A 22,712-nucleotide genomic window follows, 5' to 3' on the forward strand; every position below is an offset into this window, starting at 1 on the left:
TACTGCCCCACCCTTGTTAGACAAGTTCTTCCTTGCACACTCTACAGTCACAATGTCACTCAGCATGCTCACTATGTGAGTTTCTCTGAATCTGTTGACTTCCTGGAACTTTGCCATTTAAACAAGTACACAACTTACCCACTGTGCAGCTCTTCTTTCACATTTTGGCCACAGGGATTAACATGTTACCGCATTGCCGGCAGTAAGTCGAGCCCGTTTCCAGTGAGAGTTGGACTCCGCCAGGGCTGCCCTTTGTCGATTCTGTTCATAACTTTTATGGGCAGAATTTCTAGGCGCAGCCAGGGTGTTGAAGGGGTCCGGTTTGGTGGACTCAGGATTGGGTCTCTGCTTTTTGCAGATGATGTTGTCCTGTTTGCTTAATCAGGCCGTGATCTTCAGCTCTCTCTGGATCAGTTCGCAGCTGAGTGTGAAGCGGCTGGGATGAGAATCAGCACCTCCAAATCCGAGAGCATGGTCCTCAGCCGGAAAAGGGTGGAGTGCCCTCTCAGGGTTGGGGGAGAGATCCTGCCCCAAGTGGAGGAGTTCAAGTATCTCGGGGTCTTGTTCACGAGTGAAGGAAGAATAGAGCGTGAGATTGACAGGCGGATCGGTGCGGCGTCCGCAGTGATGCGGGCTCTGCATCGGTCTGTCGTGGTGAAAAAGGAGCTGAGCCGTAAGGCAAAGCTCTCAATTTACCAGTCGATCTACGCTCCTACCCTCACCTATGGTCATGAGCTATGGGTAGTGACCGAAAGAACGAGATCGCGAATACAAGCGGCTGAAATGAGTTTCCTCTGCAGGGTGTCTGGGCTTTCCCTTAAAGATAGGGTGAGAAGCTCAGTCATCCGGGAGGGGCTCAGAGTAGAGCCGCTGCTCCTCCGCATCGAGAGGAGTCAGATGGGGTGGCTCAGGCATCTGATCAGGATGCCTCCTGGACGCCTCCCTGGTGAGGTGTTTCAGGCATGTCCAACCGGGAGGAGGCCCCGGGGAAGACCCAGGACACGCTGGAGGGACTATGTCTCCCGGCTGGCCTGGGAACGCCTTGGAATTCTCCCGGAAGAGCTGGAAGAAGTGGCCGGGAGAGGGAAGTCTGGGCCTCTCTGCTTAAGCTGCTGCCCCCCGACCCGACCTCGGATAAGCGGAAGAGGATGGATGGATGTATGGATGGATGGATGGATTAACACGTTAATCCTAACTTGTCCCATTTAATTAAGGAATGAATTTGTAGCTATTTTATATATAAACATCTATGTGTGGAAGTGTGTGTGTGTCTGTCGAGCCAGGAAGTGAGAGGTGGAGTTGAGGTAAGGGCTCCACATCTGAGGAAACAGAAAACTCGCTTATCTGCTAATAACACAAGCGATGCGAGCACGTCAGCAAAACGAAACCTCAGAAGAAAGACAAAGTCGTTTAGCTGCTAACATCGGCAAAATGGTATCCCTTTTACTTTTCCTCCAACCAGTACTGTACAAGCAATGCAAGCACATCAGAAAAAATGAATCCTCTCTAGGAGAGAGAGACACTCAGAGTAGTTCCTTTCAATTAGCTGACATCTCTACATTTCCATTTTTTTTTCAGACAATTTCAATAGTTTCTATGAATTTACACAGCTAGTATTTTATAAAATGTCTAAATGCTATATTTTTGAGCAAGTTATAATTCCTAATGCTTATCTTCCTCCCTCTCAGGAACGGACCTCTTGCTTGACATTCAGGCCAGTCTCCAGCCCTATCCCATTAATGATCTTATTAAAGGTAACCCACTGATCTTCTTTCTGTTGACACTAAATTATCCATTCTTCAGCTCCTCAGTGTGCTTACTTGCCCTCATTGTGACTTTCAGGCCTCCATGAGACGCACAGATGTGGTGTGTTTGAATCCACAAGAACTCTGGATGATCAGGCTTCTCCTGCAGGTGAACACACCAGAGCTGTGGGCTTTGAAACACGATATACAGAGCTGATGGTCATTGACCAGTACAGAAGAACCTACAACGAGACTTATCATGAACTTGAGAAGACTGGAAGGATGCATGCAGAGCTGATAGAGGAACGGACAAAAGTGAAATGCGAGCGAATCTGGACTGAGCAGCTTTTTAGAAGGAGTCCAGGAAGTGAGACTTCCCCCAGCATTGTGGTGGTCAGTGGGGTGGCTGGAATTGGGAAGACCACCATGGTGCAGAAGATCATGTTTGACTGGGCCAGAGGCACTCAGTTCCAGAGGTTTGCATTTGTGTTTCTGTTTAAATTCAGGGAACTCAACCTCCTAGACACAGAGACAGAGCCCCAGATGTTTCTGACCAGGCTGATTGTCAGGCACTACAAATATCTCAATGAGCCAAAACTAAGACAAATCCTGAAGAAACCTGAATCTCTGCTCTTTATTCTTGATGGTCTTGATGAGTACAAACACAAAGTAGACTTCACAGAGGAGCAGCTCTGCTCAGACCCAGATGACTTCTTTCCTGTCCACATCCTTGTCACCAGCCTGGTCAGAAGGACATTACTAAAGGGCTGTTCAGTTCTGATCACAACAAGACCAACCGCCCTGGAGTCCCTGGAGATGGAGAAAATTGATCGGTTTGCAGAGATCCTGGGGTTCTTCCCTGATCAAAGGCTGATGTACTTTAAGAAGTTCTTTGGTGACACTGATCAAGGCAATGAGGTGTTTCAGTATGTAGAAGAGAACGCCATCCTGTACACCATGTGTTTTAATCCCTCGTACTGCTGGATTATCTGCTCTGTGCTGAAGAACCACTTCATAAAACATGAAGAAGAGCAAAAAGCTGCCCCTAGAACTGTCACTGAGCTCTTTGTGATGTTCCTTCACAATATCCTTACTAACCACAAACGAGAAGCTGAAGGTCAACGGGGAATTCTGGTCAAACTGGGAAAGATGGCTTATTATGGAGTGGACAACAGGACTCTTGTGTTTTATGACAAAATGGAGATGTCCACCTTTGGTCTCCAGAAAGTTGTCTTGTCCAGTCCGTTCCTTTCAGGGTTCCTCAAAGAAATCCTTCAGAGAGAAAGCACTCTGGAGCACACAACATACACCTTTTTCCACCTCACCCTTCAGGAGTTCATGGCTGCCTGCTCCTTCTATCTTGATCCATCAGGGGGCATCGAGGAGCTGCTAAAGAAGCTGGACTCATGTAAAGATGGCCGGTTTGAGATTCTCACTCGATTCCTGGCAGGACTGGCCAGGCCTTCTGTGTTCAAAACACTAGGGGCAATCCTGGGAGAGTTTGAGAGGAAGACGGCAAAGCAGATACTGGAGTGGGTGAAGAAAAAAGCTGAACAAGCACTACAGGGTGAAGGTAAAAGTGAAGCTCTACGAGTGTGTCAGTGGCTCTATGAGACTCAGAATAAGAAATTAATTAGAGACGCCATTGGGAAGGACTTAAAGATACACTTTAGTGGATCAACTTTATCTCCTCTGGACTGTGCTGTGCTGGGCTCTGTCATCAGCTGCTGTGGAGAACTTGGGGAGCTCAACCTGTCAAACACAGAGCTCACCTATGAGTGCATCAGGAGACTGGAGCCAGGGCTCATCTGCTGTAGACATGTGAAGTGAGTAATAAAACCTTCATGGGTTTAATTTGATTGTTTGTAAAGTGTGGTGGTAGCATTGTTTGCCTTGAAACAAGAAGACCTGGGTTCGTGTCCCAGGTCCTCCTTGTGTGGAGTTTTCATATTCTCCCATTGTCCATGTTGTGTTTTCTCCCGGTGCTCTGGTTTTCTTGCACAGTCCATGGTCATGCAGATTAGGTGGACTGGCAATGCCAAACTGGTCCTGATGTGTAGGTTAAATTGAGTTAAATATATTTGATTTAGTATTACAATGTACGTCAGTCCAAATTTCCACACTTTTTCCACAATGTTTTAATTGCACATTAATTATTTTTATGTCCATAGCTGTCTGTCTGATGGATGTGGCATTCATTTTGTAACATTACCTGCCACACTTCTTCTTCTTCTTTTGGCTACTCCCATTAGGGGTTGCCACAGCAGATCATCTTCTTTCATATCTTTCTGTCCTCTCCATCTTGTTCTGTTACAACCATCACCTGCATGTCCTCTCTCACCACATCCATAAACCTTCTCTTAGGCCTTCCTCTTTTCCTCTTCCCTGGCAGCTCTATAGTTAACATCCTTTTCCCAATATACCCAACATCTCTCCTCTGAACATGTCCAAACCAATTCAATCTCACCTCTCTAGCTTTGACAACCCAATCGTCCAATCTGAGCTGACCCTCTATTGTCCTCATTTCAAATTCTGTCCATCCTCGTCACACCCAATGCAAATCTTAGCATCTTTAACTCTGCGACCTCCAGCTCTGTCTCCTGCTTTCTGGTCAGTGCCACCATCTCCAACCCATAAAACATAGCTGGTCTCAATACCGTCCTGTAGAAACTTCCCTTTCACTCTAGCTGATATCCGTCTGTCACAAGTCACTCCTGACACTCTTCTCCATCCATTCCACCCTGCCTGCACTCTCTTTTTCACCTCTCTTCCACAATCCCCATTACTCTGTACTGTTGATCCAAAGTATTTAAACTCATCCACCTTCGCCAACTCTACTCCCTGCATCCTCACCATTCCACTGATCTCCCTCTCATTTACACACATGTATTCTGTCTTGTTCCTACTGACCTTCATTCCCCTCCTTCTACAGCATATCTCCACCTCTCCAGGCTCTCCTCAACCTGCTCCCTACTCTTGTTACTTGCCACACTAAGTCTGTTAAACTTGCTCACAAGATGTTCTAAGTTAGCATGTCACTTGTTCCCCTTCTCTATCTCCCAAAGCCTACTGTGACTACACTTGGTCATGGTCTTGCTACACTGCTAGGCTGCAACTCTCAGGGCATTGCAGAGGCGCTAAACCTGAACATTCATCTTAATTACGGACTAAGACCAGACCAGCACAGAGTTATCTCCAGCTCATAGCCTGCTGCAACTAACCCACTGTGTCCTGAACTCACTGCAGCTTCTTACAAGAAATTATGCCAGCTGTTCATCCTATTACAGAGGCACAGAAAGATGCCCCTCAGTCTGAGCTCAGAGTCACTCTCGAGCTGGAGTCATCCAATAATTTCTTGTCTCATTCATCATAATTAAAACTATAAAGCAACCTTCAGGAACGTAATTTGTGTGTAATTTGATCAAAAAACCAGCATACCACAATGAGCATAGGAAAGGCACTCTATAAATAAAATGTTTCAACATGTACAGTATGAATATTAATATTATTATAATAATGGACAGTGGGCAAGGTCATGGGAGACAAGCAGAAGAGTATACTATGAAAAAAGAATAAGTCAATAACAATAGTTAAGTAGAATAAGTAAAACTAAATAAAGCTAAACTTTCAACCAACAACATAATCTGACTCGAAGAATATGCATAATCAAGTATTATGTAAAAAAAGCTCTCAGAGAACAATAGACACATAGAATAAGTGATCAAGTAGTGTGGCGGACAGTAGGACTCTAGGGACTTTCAAAAACTTGACTTGATGTTATTTTGGAGAAATTAAGTGGGGCTTTTAAGCTTTGTTGAGTTGTGCTCATCTAGATTGTTCTAAAGTTCCAATTTACTGTCACACATAGTTCCTTGAAAACCCTTCCAATTACGCCATTGTAAGAACAAGACAGACAAAGTCAGATTATCTGGGGCACCTTTTGGCAAACCCCTTATAACTCAATGAACTTGTAATGAGTCTGTCCATAACAATATGCTGTATTATGGAGAATGGATGTCTTCCATGAATAAAAAAAGACTATTTGGTTTACGTGGGAGTAGCCTGGTTGTCAATTTCTTAACCAAAAAAACAGGCATCATTAGGTAGAAACAGATCCCTGAATGGACCCCTAAAGTCAAGGGGGCCCTGAGGAAAATTAAATCAGGAATTTAACAAAGCTTTACATTAACATACACACAAATAAGAACCAATACAAGCAGAAATCTCATAAAAACAGAGTACAGAGGTAACAAATTAAACATTTACAATATCGTGCAAAAGTATTCAATCCTTTTGAAAGTCATCATAATTTTCTGCATGACAAAAGGTCTGTACAATAATATTTTGGTTCATCACAGTACCCAGACTCTTACTAGAACAGGCCGTCCCTCAAAACTACATGTCAGAGCACGACGTCTACTGGTGAGAGAGGCAGCTAAAAATCCAACTATCACTCTTTGAAGTCTGCAGTGCTCTTTGGCTGAAACTGGAGTGATGGTACAGTTTGAAGAGCTCTCCATGAAAACAGGCTTCTGTGGGAGGGAAGCAAGAAGGTCTACATGAATAATAATAATAATACATTTTATTTATTTAGCACCTTTTCCCATGCTCAAGGCACTTACAGAATATAAGAAAGAACGGCAGGGTATGCGGTATATAGCATTGTACAAACCAGATAAATAAATAAAGAAGATTACGACAGTGAATTCAGAGAAAAAAAGCCTAACAGACAACAGAACTGATGGTCTAGCACACACACACAGGTTACATGAGCATCTTGACAGAGAGGTAGACTGAGAGATTAGAGGAATGAAGTCAAGTAGAGCTAAAAGCCTTCCTGAACAGTTGAGTTTTGAGTTGTTTTTTAAAAGAATTCATGGAGTCAGTTGATCTCTTTAATTTCGGTAGGTCATTCCAGAGTCTGGGCGCTATACAGCTGAAGGCCCTGTCACCCATGGAGTGTAGATTAATGTGGGGCACAACAAGATGGCCAGAATGAGAGGACCTTAGTGGGCAGACAGGCACATAGTGATGGAGAAGGTCACTGATGTAGTTTGGCGCGAGGCTATTTAAGGCTTTGTAGGTTATTAGTAGGATTTTATATTCGATTCTGTAAGACACAGGGAGCCAGTGAAGACGGAGCAGGATGGGTGTGATGTGTTCGCTGCTGCTGGTTCATGTAAGGACTCTTGCAACTGAGTTTTGAATAAGCTGGAGTTGTGATAGAAGATTAGAAGGGGCACCTGCCAACAGCGAGTTACAATAATCGATGCGGGATGTGATAAAAGCATGGACAAGTTTCTCAGCATTAGAAAAGGAGAGGAAGGAGCGAACACGGGATATGTTACGGAGATGAAAGTAAGAAAGTTTCTTAATGTGATTTATGTGAGAGAAATAAGAAAGAGAGGAATCAAAAATGACACCAAGATTCTTTACAGTAGAGGCAGGTCTGATGAGATCACCGCCAAGATTGACTGGGAAGGAGCTCATTTTATTAAGTTGCATTTTAGTCCCAATTTGCATGAAAGCACTTATGGCACAGTTAAAATGTTGGGGAAGGTTTTATGATAACATGAGGCCAAAATAGAACTTTTTGACCAGACTTCTAAGATGTATGAGTTGTGCAAAAGTAACACTGTCCCTGCCTCAAGAAACAACATACTGTACCTACGGTGAAATATGATGGTGGCAGCATCATTAAATGGGGAAGCCTTTCATGTGTTAGGACTGGGAATCTTGTTGGAAAGGACAATGGAGGGACACAAATACCGCACAATATTGCTGGAGAACAGTGAAAGTTTTGGAATGGCCATGTCAAATCCCTGATTTTAACCCTATTGAGAATCTCTAAAAATTCCACCAAGATGAATGGGGAAGAATCCCTCCTGAACAATGTGCAAAACTGAGACATATGAAAAAGAGTGAAAGCTGTTATGGCAACAAAAGGCTTTTTGACAAAGTATGAATGTGTAGGACTTGAATACTTAGGCAAACACGAACTTTGGAGTTTTTCTTGTTCAGTTAAATATCTACAGAAAATTGTTTACTTTTGAACTGTATAGTTTTCTGCATAACAGTTCACATTAATAAATGGATAAATATGTATTATAGAAGATCAGCCCAGCTACAGACAGACATTGAGACACAACAATGTCCAAAAGCACAACACAGTGCACCAACCAGCCACAATTCATTCCTGTCTTTTTCTTCTCTTATCTGGCCACCTCCACTCCTCTCCCACAAGCTCTGTCCACTGCCTCCTGAATCCGGTTCCCCAAATGGAGTGAGGTGGCCTCTTTTATACTACACCTGGAAGTGCTCCAGGTCCTCCTCGATCAAGTTCCAGCAGCATTTCCGGGTGTGGCGGAAGTGCTGCATGCCATGGCTCTGGAGCTGTCCAGGTGCCCCCTGTCGGTGGCCACGGGCCCCAGCAGGGTGGAGCTTCTAAGCTCCAGTCTCATGGCCCCGATGTAAACCAAGGGGACTGCCTTCTCATGTCCTGGGGGAGGTATTGCTGGTGATATGTCCTCTCCCCCGGTCATCTCCTCAAAAGGAAGTCCCGACCAGACAAGGTCCCTGGTCGTCTATCACAGTGTATATATCTTTTGTCTTGCAGAAAATTAGGATGACTTTCAAAGATGAAATACTTTTGCACACCACTGTAAATATTACTTAAATATTATTATCTTTTAGACCCACTTATCAAGAGCAGGACCGTCCATTGTGAAGTAAATACCAACTCACTAGGACAAATTTAACATCACCATGTATCCAGCAGGGGGCGTTAGCTCTCTGGGGATGTGTTCTTCTGTAATTGCGCCATGCTGCATAATCCGAATCTATATAGATATGATACAAAAAGGGGATATCCCTCCCTTAGTGATACAGCAGTAAGAAATCACATAGAAGAAATAACTTAGCTTTCTTTAATGACAGCTTACACTGTATAACAGTTGAGGAAGCCATGACAAGACCTTTCGGGTAGTATGTATAGAGTCTGCCGTTTTCGTCGCTGCGCTGGAAGGATTTTTCCAGATTGGATGACGTTATCTCTCATCCGTTCGTCGGCTTTAAAGGTGTGCCGGGCAATGTTCCAAGGCTTTATACTTTTTCTTCATGTGCAGGCCCCCACTTAGGTGAATCATGCATTTTCAAACAAGGCAAAAGAGGATACAGTTTCATGCTGACTTTGACACACAAAAATAATATGCAATGGCCATCAGTCTGACTGCCCATGTCTTGTCTTATACTATAATGCTTGACTAGCAGTTCTATATGGTGAAACCCTGTGCTAAATTTGGCTCTGTGTCAACTGTGCACATGAGTAAGAAAAAGCAGACTCTACACCTTGGGCCCCAACCCCCAAACTGGGTTCTTGCAATTGGCTTCCTTCGTCTGTTATGCAGCATAAGCCATCATTAAACAAAGCTAAGTTATTACTCCTATGTGATTTCTTACCGCCGTACCACAAAGGGAGGGGTATTACCTTTATATATCATTGCTATATAGTTTCGGGTTATGTAACACGCTACAATTACAAAAGAACTCTAATGCCCCCTGCTGGACACACACCAATCCGCCTAAACTATCCGTCTTTCCAGAGAACCTGGAGGAAACCCACAGGACATAGTGGGAACATGGACACTCCATGCAGGGAGGACTCAGAAAGTGAACCCCAGTGGCAGCAGAGCTACCACTATCCTACCATACCACACATAAAGTTCCAAAACAAAGTTGCCTATGTTCTTGTTTCTGGATCTACAGAGATACACGGGTCAACCTCACTGCCAGTACCACAATGGATGCCTAAAGCACAATGTATGAGCTTTATCATCAAAAATGCCAGACTTTGCTTGCGTGTTAACCAAATACGATGCCATACCATTCACTCAGCTTTAGTGAGAATAGTTGCCATTAGAGTGACCTAGTGACTGGGATGTTTTGGGATCACTTGTTGGAGGGAAATGCTATTGCGAGGTGAGTCATCACCGAGTTTCACCTTTTTTGTGTTTTTATTTTTGACTATAACGCAAGCATAGGCAGTAGTCTTTCCTGATTTGCAAGGGCTTTGTGAATAACACACGATCCTAATGCAAATTATTGTTGCATAAATCATGTAATAATATGCTATCTATTCATCCATCTATCCATTATCTAACCCGCTATATCCTAACTACAGGGTCACGGGGGTCTGTTGGAGCCAATCTCAGCCAACACAGGGCACAAAGCAGGAAACAAACCCTGGACAGGGCGCCAGCCCACCACAGGCTATCTATTCAGTATAACAAATTTATAACATCTAAATTCAAGTATCAGCTTTAGAGTGAATAATCTTCTTCTTCATTTGTCTGCTCCCATTAGGGTTTGCCACAGTGAAGCGTTTTTTTCCATTCTTCTTATATAATACGTTACATGTGTGTCTGTCCAGGATTTTAAATCACATGTAGCTCGCAAACCATTTGAGCTATTGACCTAAAATTTTGTACACATATGCTACGTGACCTCTACTGTCCACTTTCGGGGTGATGATTTTTTTTTACTCTTTTTATTTTATTTTATTGTAGAATCAACTCTCGGCAGCGACCATGTGAAGTATGTGTATGGGCACCATTCTTATTCCCTACCACCTTCGCCATCATGTCCTCTACCTCTTCACGTCTTAAATCATTCTTGAGGCAGATTGAACACTTAAGTGAAAAATTAAGAAAACATACTAAGTAATTGCAGCACAAACACTGACTTAATCAGTTTTAACGCAAAAAGATCCCGACGGAAGTAGAGAAGAAGTGGGCCTCTAGGGTGGAGAAAAGAAGAGCTGCTCAGGAAGCAGCAAGCACATCAACATCTGAGCAAATGAATGGTAAACGTACAGAGAAAAAGGATGAAAACTAGGAATGCTCAACTCAAGTGTATTCACTGCACATTATCAGGCAGTGTGCCATTGCTGGTGTACTACTATTTGACGTGCCAGCCGGTTGCTTCTAGCTGACAGAAAGGGTTGGGTGATGCAGGGTGGCATTATATTGTTATGGTACTATGAACTGAAACTACTGAAAGATAAACAGACAATGTAATAAACTAATGACACAGACCTGAGACTAAGGTGACAAGGGACAAAACTGGAACTTTAATGAGCTAACAAAGACAAATATAAAATGAACAATGATGAAAATGAATAAGGACTGAGGTGACCAGTTCCATGTGTGACATTGACTGTCCTGACTTTATTAAAGGGGTCTATCTGGTAACTCATTGTCCTCACGCACATGACAGTCACTCCTCATGTTGTCCTGGTTGAAAGTCCAATCCGGTTCTTACTGACATGTCTGACCAACAGGCCAAACGTGGACGTGATAAACAGGATTGGACTAAAACAGAGAGGGTCATTTAATGGAGTCAACGGCACAAATCTGCTAAGCTGACTTCCTCCTCACTTCTGTTTTTACGGTCCCATCACCTGAAACTGCATGAATAAAAAATAGGAAAAACTGAAAAAGACTCAAGGAGACACTGGAAGCTTGAGCCCATTTTGTCTTTCTACTTTTCATGCTTTTTTAATTTCATTCAGGAGATGCTCCATCTTCTGCTGTGGTCAGTGCCTTGCTAAGGATGAACGTCATCTTCAGCACAGTAAATGAGAGTTTAGCCTGTATGTTTCAATAACCATGAAATTTGTTTTGGGTGACTTTTTGTGCCCTCTGGCCAGTCTGTCCCTTCTCATGTCCTTGTTTCTCTCTGTTTATCTTCACAGTCTGTGGGCATGTCATCTCAGTTCCAAGTGTTGTCCAACTCTCTCCTCAGTTCTATCTTCCTCAGACTCACAACTAACTGAACTGGACCTGAGTGACAACAAGAAAATGGAGGATCCAGGCCTGAATCAACTGTGTGAGGGGCTGAGAAGTGGAAACTGCAAATTAAAAAAACTGAGGTGAGTGAACAATAAGTGAGGGCAAGTGTGTGCATGTTTGTGTGTGTGATGAATTAAAATTCTTGTTACTTTATGGAGAGTTAATTCAGCACATACGGATGGAAGTGAGGTGGCCACAGATGGATATTTCCTCTTTATAATTAAATTCATTAAGGCATCCCTCATAGTGGTCACTCTTGTCCTCTCATCACCCTCTCTGTCCAGTCTGTTTAATTTGTTGCCCCACAATTCAGTTCTGGCCATTCTTTATTTTAATGTCACATTTTTCCATGTCAGTTTTCTCCCTCACACTCTTCAGATCTCCTCACTAAAGTTTGTTAAAAGCCAATAAAACAGAATTTTAGAAAAATAATGGTAAAAAAACATAAAAAGGAAATATTAAACACAAAAATAAACCCAAAAATAATATGGTAAGGACACCAATAAGGAGTCCAAGCTACCAAAAATGATTAAATACTCCACTCAGCCAGGATTTATAATTCTGACTTTACAGAGATTAGTTCCCTTATAATCAGTCACACAGTTACTTGATTATATCAGCTCACAAGCCTTTTCTCATTAGATCATTAGAACACTCTAGACGAGAACAGGCCATTCAGCCCAACAAAGCTCGCCAGTCCTATCCACTTATTTCTTCTAAAACAACAGCAAGTTGAGTTTTGAAAGTCCCTAAAGTCTTACTGTCTACCACTCTACTTGGTTGCTTATTCCAAGTGTCTATCATTCTTTGTGTGAAGAAAAACTTCCTAATATTTGTGCGTAGTACTAGGGTGTTGTACCGTGTTGGCTGTTATGAATGTAGTAAAGAGTCAAGCAAAATGAGACTTTTTATTGGCTAACTAAAAAGATTACAATATGCATTGGATATTTTGGGTCGTTCAACATCATACACCCTGTGGACACCAGAGGGCACTGTTGCTCCTTAAACCAGACAACCAGACACAGAGGACACAAGTTAAAAGCACCAAGAATTTCTTTTTTATTCATTTCCTTCCTTCATAGTGCTCTCCACCACCACAGTCTCAAATAAATGTACAATACACAATTTTTCTTTCTCCTTCTTCCTTTTCTCCTTCTCACCTCCCAGCAAGCATTTTCCACCTTCCACCCGACTATAGCTCGTTTCTGTGAGGTCTGTCAAAGTCCTTTTATATTGGCCAACCCAGAAGTACTTCTGGGGTTCCACTCACGTGGGCTCCAAGCACTTCTGGGTTGGATGAAAACCTTGTCTCCTGTATATTCACAGCACCCTCTGGTGGCACCCAACAGGGCTGAGACACAGAACTCCAAGTCCCAAGATGTCCTGTGGGAATCCGGAGCACCGCTGTAAACCAGGGGAGCTGCCCTCTAATGTCTTGGGGGTGACAGTTCCCTAAAAAAGCTGCCTTCCCCCATCCTTTTTATATCCGGGGTGTCCCGGCCAGGTTGAGTCTCTTACAACCCTCACCTTGGTGACCCAGCGGGGCTGATTAGACCCCTGCCTGTGTCTGAGTTAGTGTTGGTCCATGGTTTACTTCTCAACCATAGCCATCTTGAGGCCCTCTCTACTATCTCTTGTGCTTTTCCTTATGGCCTGCTTTCTTTGCACCCCCCTTAATATCCAGGAGATGGAATGCTTTGCTGAGGGACTGGCCAGCAAACTCACTATGGGCAAACATTGTGTCCTCCAGCCTTGTATGTGACATTCCTCTACCAAGTCTGCACTCCTGTTTAGTCTCAGTGGCTTGTCTTTCCAGTGGACTATGAGCTCTAACAGACTGACAGCAGCATTATGTCTGGCCTAAGTGTGGCCACAGTGATGGACTCTGCAAACTGAAACTGTTTACCCAGATCAACCTTCAGCTGCCAATCCTGGGCATTTGCAAGAAGCCCTGACTGTGCCCTTAGTTGTGCCCCAGTCTCTTCTCGCACTTTAACAAAGAGAATCATCTGCTGTACTGTCTGGTGGTGCTTGTGCTGAATGTTGGCTGAGCTGATGGTGTCCACTTCTGTCTTTAGCATTTGATTATGATGACAACGATGACACTTCTCTCCCAGTGATTTTGGGCACCTGCTAAAGATACGCCCCAGTGTCCCTGTCCTCAAGCATAAAGTGTATCCCAGAATTTCAGCTTTGCCCCACCTGCTGAGGTTAGGTGAACTGAGGAGCATTTCAGATTCTAACTGGACCAGGGAGTTTATGCAATGGTGTTCAAACTTCCTTAGCTCTGCCCAAGACATTTGGCAGTCCAGTGCCTGATCTCACCTTGTTCGTGCTTCTTGCAGTTGCACTTCCACCCTAGCTTTCACCTCTGGCTGAACTAACCTCCATCTTACCCTACCTTGGGCTCTTTTGCAGTGAACAGAGTTGAAGCTCCCCAACCTGGCTTGTCTAGTTGCCACTTGTCCCATCAGCTTCATGTGATATAGCCATGACTCAGTCTGCTCTGCAGCCATCTGGGCCCACCACTTGTTACCTGTTCACACCTTAATCTTAATCCCGGCCTGAAAGATGTTATCGTGACTGGACTCCTTACATTGCAATACCTCCCTTGCACAGTTAACCATGAACTCCTCAGTTGTACTACTGATTGGGAGTTTAAGTTTATTACTCTTCCTGTATAAGGCAATGCTGCTTGGACACGTGGGTAGACCCAACCACCTGCACAGGAACTGGCTGACTTGCCAATCAAAGCCCTTAACCATTGACAGTGGGACCTCATAAACCATCAAGGACCACAGAATTTTTGGGAAAATTGCATGGTGACAGATCCACACCTTAAACTTGCCTGGAAGCCCAGGCTTGTCTTCCCCAGCCAGATGATTCTCCAGTTCTCTTTCTGTGACCTGAATGGATTCTGTACCACTCAGTGACCTGTTAAACACCTTAGTGAGGCTCCTCAACCAAGATTTCTGTAATTGATGGAATCGGATTGTCTGCCAGAAAAAAAATGGACCTTCTAAGCCATTTTCTCTTTTCTGAGCACTAAAGATTTAGACTTGGCTGATTTGAATCTCCTCCATGCCCATGTGACGAGCTTCTCCAGACCCTGCAGATTCCATATGCACCCATTGGACCTGATGTTATTGTTATGGTAAGGTCATCCATAAATTCTCTTATTGTAGGCTGAAGAACTCCAGATTTCAACAAGAGGTCTCTGCACTCAACTTCTGCCAATCTGGCTATTATGTTCATAGCCAGCACAAAAATGCTCACCAATATGGTACACCCAGTTATGATTCCTTTCTCCAAATGGTGCCACTCTGTTGTATTTTCCCCAGACATGTGTAGATGAAGCAGAAACCTTTAAGAAGAATCTGGCTAAGGTATTGGGACAAACAGGATTTATAGACTGAATGGTCGCTTCTTGTTTGTCACTTTTTTATGTTCTTATGTTCAGAGGTGGCTCTAAGACTGAAGTTGCCAGAGTAATGAAGAATGAGGTCCCTGACCTTGTTTGGCACATGGTTGAAAATTACGACAATTTCTACTCATTTATGGGGTGTGATAATAATTGACACCAGACATCATAAAGGTTTGGGGTAGCCACCTGTATAATATCCCTGGCTGCAAAAGGTTTAGATAAGAACAGAGTTGTTCACAAGAAGAGTCCAAAACAGAACTGATTAACTGGAAACCAGATGGTGGCTTTAAAGGCCCGTAAAGGAAGTGACATCATGAAAGGACTGGAACCGGAACTACTGTCATCAGAACTGGGCGTGACGTCATCCATGGTGCTGGGAACGGAAAGTGTCGTCATTGGGGCCGGAAATTATGTCATCAAATGCATCTGAAAAACCCCCATGGAATGTGACGTCATTGGGACCAGAAGTAACGTCATCAAAGGCACCAGAACTTGGCGGGATTTCCCAGAAAGGGTCTGTAAGGAACTGAGAAAGATTGTCAGTGCACTCCGCCGCACCCTAGTCAGATATGGTATTGCAATTACTCAAGCCTTTTAGCTGCCTCATGTGTGTGACGAGGGTATGTGAGGGGCACAGCTAAGTCTCCCTTCTCTTCCTTTTTTTTTTCTGAACATCTGTGTGACCACTCCTGTGTTCTCTAGGCACCCCAGAACCTGAGGGATCCTGCACTTTTGCACTGAAGTGCCATTGTATCAGCTCCCTAGAATGCTCCATCAGACGTCAGGAGACTATGTTGAAAAATATTTTTGCCACTACACTGAGCAGTAAAATTATTCTAAACTTCTCAATGTTCCTGGCATGTTCCTCCTTAGGGATCCAGACACTGTCTGCATGTCTTCATCACTGAGCAACTCTGCCCATCCTCTAATCACTTTCAGGGTTTATACGATTCTAAAACTTGTACAACACACTGCTGGGTTCCAGGATTGAATTGTCTCTTGCTGATCTTATAATCTTCTGAACCTCCTTTCAATTGAGATCACTGGTGTCACACTTGCAGTTTAGTGCTGGTGAGCTTACCAAGGTGTTATTTTCACCCAAGTCCTTTTCTCCTTGTTTTGTCCCTTCCTGTTCTCCATTCCTTCTTCTCCATAGAATCCAGTGTTGTCTTATTAGATTTCTTCACTAAATGTATCTCATTATAGAGGAAACTCTACCACATCCAATTTGCTGCTCTGCGCTTCTTGCTTCACATTTTTATTTCATTCACTAGATGTTTTCTTTCCAGCTTTGAACAGTGCTTCATTATGGATGTATGTCATTGTGAGCACAGTTAATGAGGATCCTGTTACAATTTGCAGGAAGTCTGCTTGGTTTACTTTTGCCTTCCGTGGCCTGCCCGCCTGTCTGTCTGTCTGTCTGTCTGTTCCCCCTAATGTCCTCAGTTCTCTCTTTTCTTTCCTACAGGCTGTCGGATTGTCTTCTCACCTCCAGATGTTGCACAGCTCTCTCCTCAGTCCTCTCTTGTGCACACTCAAAACTGACTGAACTGGACCTGAGCAGAAACAAAAACCTGGAGGATTCAGGAGTGGCTCAGCTGTGTGAGGGGCTGAGGAGTGAAAACTGCAAATTAGAGAAACTGAGGTGAGTCAACAACAAGCGAGAGAGTGAGTAGGAGTGCAATATTCAGAGTTAGTGAGTGTGTGTGTGTGCATTTCTTGAATGTTATTTCTTTTCACTTTATGGCTCTGACTGTTGCACACACCTAATTTAAATGTGGTGTTGAATTAGGACGGACTGCAGTGTCTCAAGTGGACAGACAGATGGATATGAGGAGGATGCAGATGGATATATTCCTTTAACAAATTCATAAAGACAGAATTGGCCCCTCACCCACATTGTGGTCACTCTCATCTGCTCATCATCCTCTCTGTCTAGTCTGTTGTTGTTGTTTTTTTTCATCTCCACAATCCCATACTATCCTTTCTCTATGTCAATCACATCCTTATCCAAATCTTCTTTTGTCACTTCTCTTCCTCACACTCCTCTGATCTTCTCACTAAAGTGTGTTAAAAGCCAATTCAGAAAAGATGACTAGAGTGACCATTGACAAAGAGTAATGGGTAAATGGAACTAAACCGAGGTGATAGACAGGAACATGAAGGTAGAAAGGAAAAGATGATGGACAGGAGAAAAATATAAACAGTGATAAGAGAAAAGAAAAGGAAAAAAGTGATAAGGGGTCAGAGAGAGGGACAGGAGAGAAAATGGAAAGCAGCAGAAGAAATAGCCAGTCTGCAGAAGGAGATGGTCACAGTAAGGAGAGGTGACAGGATTGTGGCTTTAAAGACCAGCAGAGGAAATGATGTCATCAATGGGGCCGGAACCAGAAGTGATGTCATCAGTGGGGCTGGAACCAGAAGTGAGATCATCAGGGCCAGGCAGCATTTCCCATAACTGGTCTGCAGAGAAGTGAGATAAAGAGTCAGTGCACTCCACCACACCCTGGTCTGCCGTGGAATTACTCTCATTCAGGTCCTTTAGCTGCCTCCCATGCACACGTGTGTGACAAGTGCTATTTTAAAGTCTGGGCACCCTCTGAGGTTGCATGATAATTTTCTCTTGTCTTCATAAGAGAAGATCACAACAATATGACATTTTTTTACTAGAGAAATGTAGACAAGGGGATGTGTATCAGACCAAAATTCTCAGTGTAGCATTATTGAGTTGTATGAAATAAAACAAAATGTAAAAAATTAGATGTGCGAAAGTTTGGGCACCCTTTTGATTGCAAAAATTTGAAGATCTGTAGTCATTTAATGCAGATAGGTTGCAGCACAAAATTGCTTTGATTTGCAAATTAGACCTTAAACTACAAAGACAGAAGCAACCAATCATGAAAAAAGTTATTTAACAGAGGTAATTGCTAGTTGCGCTTGTCCTTGGTTCTCCTTTAGAGAGTGGCAACATGGTGACTTCTAAAGAACTCTCTACTGACCTAAAAACTAAGATAATTCATCGTTATGAATTAGGAGAAGGGTACAAGAAATAATCGCAAAGGTTTGTACTGTTTGTCTCCATACTCAGAAATGGAGTTAGGAAATGGAAGGCCACAGGAACAGTCCTTGTGAAGGAAAGATGTGGTAGGCCAAGAAAAATATCTGAAAGGCACAGCCAAAGGCTGGTTAGAATGGTCACTGACAAACCACATACCACCTCCAGAGAGCTACAAGAATATCTGGCTGCTGATGGTGTCATTGTGCATTGTTCCACAGTCCAGCGCCACTTTGCACTGGAAGCAGCTCAATGGAAGGGTGATGCATAAAAAGTCTTTTCTGGCTGCTCAAAGAGTCGCATCTGGACAGGCCAGAAACAAAATACTGTGGACAGATGAGACTAAGGTAAAGTTATTTGGTCACAACCAGAGGTGCTATGCACGGCGAAAAAAACACACAGCATTCCAGGAGAAGAGCTTGTTATGGGGCTATGTGGCTAGCACAGGTATACAGGAAACCTTGTTAAAGTTGATGGCCGCATGAATTCCTCCAAGAGTCAGCAGATTTTTTGACAAGAATGCTGAAGAGTCAGTCACAAAGTTGAAGTTACGCCGGGGTTGGATGTTTCAGCACAACAACAATCCAAAGCAATGCTCAAAATCTATCAAGGAATTCATGCAGAAGAAAAAGTACAATGTTCTGGAATGGCCATCTCAGTCCCCAGACCTGAACATCATTGAAAATGTATAGAGTGATTTGAAGCAGGCTGTCCACACTTAGAAGCCATCAAACCTGACTGAACTGGAGACATTTTATATGGAAGAATAGTCCAAAATACCACCAGCCAGAATTCAGGGGCTTGTCAGTGGCTATAGGAGGTGTCTACAGGCTGTGATTTCAGCAAAAGGAGGCTCCACTAAATATTGATGGAATTATTCCTTTGGGGCACCCACATTTATGCACCTGCCTATTTTTGTTTAAATGCATGTTAAACTGGTTCTCTTGGTCCAATAAAAAATATTTTACTACTGAAATGTTGATGTTTCAATAACGTATAAAATATGTTAAAATGAAGTTACTGCCTCAAAAGCTTACCAAGTTCTAAATTGAAATGGTGAATTTTATCACGAGTGCCCAAACTTTTACATAGCACTGTAAATTTATTGTCACTGTACAGTATAATGAAATATCATTTACAGCAAACCTATAGATGCCTTAGATAAAAGTATATAAGAGTAGTCAATAAACTAAATAAACATTAAACTATGAGAAAGAACAGTTACCATTAACAGTTCCAAATATACACAAAGTATAAAGTAAATGTAAACATGTAAACATACTGTAAATAGAGAAATAATAAATGAAGTCACAGTGAAAATTATTGTCAATATAATAGTCATGAGTTCCACACAGGTCATGTATTAGTGTGTGACTATGTGTGGTTGATGTAGACGTTCAGTTCAGTCAGTAGTGGTCCTGTTATATGATCGCTGTGCATTTAACAGGCTGATTGCTTTGAGGTAAAACCTGTTCTTCAGCCTGGTAGTGCAGACATGAAGGGCTCTGAAGCGCCTGCCAGAGGGCCGAGGAGTGGGTGGGCTGGATCTCTACAAATGTGCTTCACTTTTCTACTACAGTGAGTACTGGAGGATATCTTCTGATATCTTCTTCTCTGAGCCATTCTGATGATATACTGGAAGGTTTTCCTGTTCTCAGAAGTGTAGCCAGAGTACCACACTGTAAAGTGAAGCCTCTGAAGACCTTTCTTAGCCATTGCTGTTATGTTTGTTATCCATGAAACATCCTGGCATCCTGGACATCCCAAGAATCTGAAATTCTGGACTGTCTCTAACCTTTCACCGTTAATGCTGATGGGATGGTGACCTCTGTAGTCCAGTCTCCTGAAGTCCAGAATCAGTTATTTTGTTTTCTTGGAATGGAGTACAAGGTTGTTGTTCTGGCTCCAACACTCCAGATTCTCGAATTCTTGTCTATAAGCTGTTTCGTCAATTTTGGAGATCAGGCCTATCACGGTGGTGTAGTCTGCAAACTTTATTATGATTTTAGTTTCATTGGTCGATTTACAGTCATTTATGAAGAGGGAGTAAAGGAGAGGGCTCAGTAGACAGCCCTGTGCTACCCCAGTGTTCAGAATTATGGATAAAGAGTAATGCTTACCCACACACACATTCTGTGGTCTGTTAGTGAGAAAATCTAAAATCCAGTTGCACAGCTGTGAGTTGAGACCCAAGTAGTTTAGTTTGATGGCCCGCTTGTTGGTGGGGATGGCGATGAAGGCAGAGCTACAGTCAATAAGTCTGCACATACAGTAGCTGTTCCTCTGCACCATTTGTGACAGGGCAGTGTGACAGCAAGTGAGACATTGTCCTCAGTTAACCTGTAAGCGAACTGGTATTGGTCCAGGGAGGTGGGAATGTGACTCTTAGTGTGTCTGAGGACAAATCACACAAAGCTGCAGGTCTGTCAGCAGACTTAAAAACAGGAAAAAACAATTCACAAAAGACCTGAACTAGAAGAAATTAAGAGGAATTCTGTGATGGTGTCATCTGTAGGCTTGTCACTGAGGTACTCCTGGCTTGTGAAATGACAGCATCTTGTGTTTTAAACTCAGTAAGGAACCTGCTAAAAATGTGGGCTATCAAGTGACTTTCTAATCAATCAGAAGTAAAGCTATTTTTTATATTGTGTGTGCACATGTTCTTTAGTGGCTCACTTAAATGACCAGAGGTCCAGACTCCTGGCCTCACAAATCCTTATTTTACTCAATTCAGTCCTGCACATCTTATTCAGAATCTTCTTAAATGTCAGCAGACAACCAAATATCCAAGTAGAGATGTGAATATTCTGGCTGTTGCTATACGGCTATTAAGTCAAAATCAAATTACCCCGGTACTCTTCTGGTCACTCTGATCACTCCACTTGTTCAGTCCACTTGGATATAATGCTGGACACCTTCTGATCCCTCTGTTCACGTATGGCCAGCTTCTGCACCTCATACCTTTGCCTGTTACCGCCAAGAGAGTGTTCACTTACTCCACTCCCTTGCATTTGAGGAGGGCTCTTTTATCCTGGACCAGGAAGCACTTCCGGCACCAGGACATTGCCCAAAATAACCACTTACACATCAAGCAGAGCTCTCCTAACATAAAAAGGGATAGTCCCTACAAAAGGCTACCCCTCTGGCAGAACCAATGGAACCCAGCAGGGCTGCTTAATGGGACAACAATTCCCAGTATGCCAGCATCCATACCATCTGCATTTCAGAATAGGTCATCCATGGGCCCAGTTAGTATTTGGGTGAGAGACCATCTAGGAAAAGCTTGGGTTGCTGCTTGAAGAGGTGTTGGTGAGGAGAGCACGGGGCACTTACCCTGTAGTCTGAATGGACGTTAATGTCCTCTTTAAGGCCATCTGGGAGTCCACCAAACATGATTATCATATACAGGTGCAACAGATAAAAGCTTCTCTGCCTTGAAGTGCATCATGCATTGGTTTCACATTCAGAGTAATAGATGGACAATTGAGTTATTAGTATATTAATGATAATTAGTATTTAGTGAGGCACAAATCAAGTCACATATAGAAATACAGCAAGATTTTATTTCTATTGCAGACCAGGATTGTGTAAATCAATTTCTGTCAACTTCCAGGTCTTTATAGCTTGTATATTTGCCACCCAGTAATAAAACTAAACTTAGGTAGTGCCATGCCACCTTCTGATTAAGGTTGTTGTAGAGCTGCCTTTTGAATGTGTGGACATCTTCAATTCCAGATAAATGAGGTTATAATTTGGTCTAGATTCTTAAAGAATGATTTGTTAATACAGTGTTTATAAGGATGTTCTGAAATAAAAAAGAAGCATGTGAAGGATGTTCATCTTGACAGTATTGATTCTCTCTGATAATGTGAGGTTGAGAGTAGAACATCTTTTCACGTCTTGTTTGATTTTTACCATGCTGAAAGCAAAAATGTGTTGAAAAAGATCTTTATATTTACTTGTGATGTTTACCCCTAGATATTTGAAACTGTCATGATAAAATGAACGGACAGATGTCCAGTCTAGTATTGTGTGCTAGAGAATTTACTGGAAAAAGCACACTTTTATTCAAATTGATTTTGAGTCTTTTCAAATTATGATAGTGCATTAAGAACTGCTGATAAGATGTTTGTGGGTCAGATATCATATCATCAGCATATAGTGATACTGTCTGTTCAAGTCCTTCTCTGTTAATCGCCTTGGTCTCATAAGCATTTCAAAAGTGAATGATTAGGGGCTCAATGGCTTTTTCAAAAAGTAATGGTAATAGGGGGCATCCTTGTCTGGTACCACTTTTTAGTTTGAAGAGGTTTGAGTTTATGTTGTTAATACAGACTAAGGCTTGAGTGTCTGACTTTAATAAATCCAGTTTGATCTTGTGATTACCGAAGGAAGCACTTTCTCAATCCTTCTAGCTAAAACTTTGGAGAGTATCTTAACATCATTATTCAGAAGTGAAATTGGTCAGTACGATGTACATTCTTGTTCGTAAGAAAAATGGTAATTAATGCTTGACAAAATGTTTGAGGTAGTATTTTGTTGACTCTTGGTTCTATTAACATTGCTAGTAAAAGAGGAACTAAATTAATTGAACATTTTTAATAAAATTCCAGTGTCTGAGAAGTAAGTTGAACAGCTTT

The 22,712-nt window shown here is 42.7% G+C and overlaps 1 protein-coding gene across 4 annotated transcripts in view; it reads left to right on the forward strand.

Moving 5' to 3' along the window:
• LOC120533387 (NACHT, LRR and PYD domains-containing protein 3-like) overlaps positions 1–22,712 on the forward strand; it is a 55,238-nt gene that overhangs the window by 24,708 nt on the left and 7,818 nt on the right. For all 4 annotated transcript variants that reach the window (XM_039760232.1, XM_039760235.1, XM_039760234.1 and 1 more), the window contains 4 exons: positions 1,689–1,754; positions 1,843–3,571; positions 11,497–11,673; positions 16,486–16,662. In XM_039760232.1, the coding sequence (XP_039616166.1) occupies positions 1,689–1,754; positions 1,843–3,571; positions 11,497–11,673; positions 16,486–16,662 (2,149 nt within the window). The remainder of the gene's footprint in view (positions 1–1,688; positions 1,755–1,842; positions 3,572–11,496; positions 11,674–16,485; positions 16,663–22,712) is intronic.

The sequence above is a fragment of the Polypterus senegalus genome, chromosome 8 (assembly GCF_016835505.1).
Source record: "Polypterus senegalus isolate Bchr_013 chromosome 8, ASM1683550v1, whole genome shotgun sequence".
Taxonomy (NCBI): Eukaryota; Metazoa; Chordata; class Cladistia; order Polypteriformes; family Polypteridae; genus Polypterus; species Polypterus senegalus.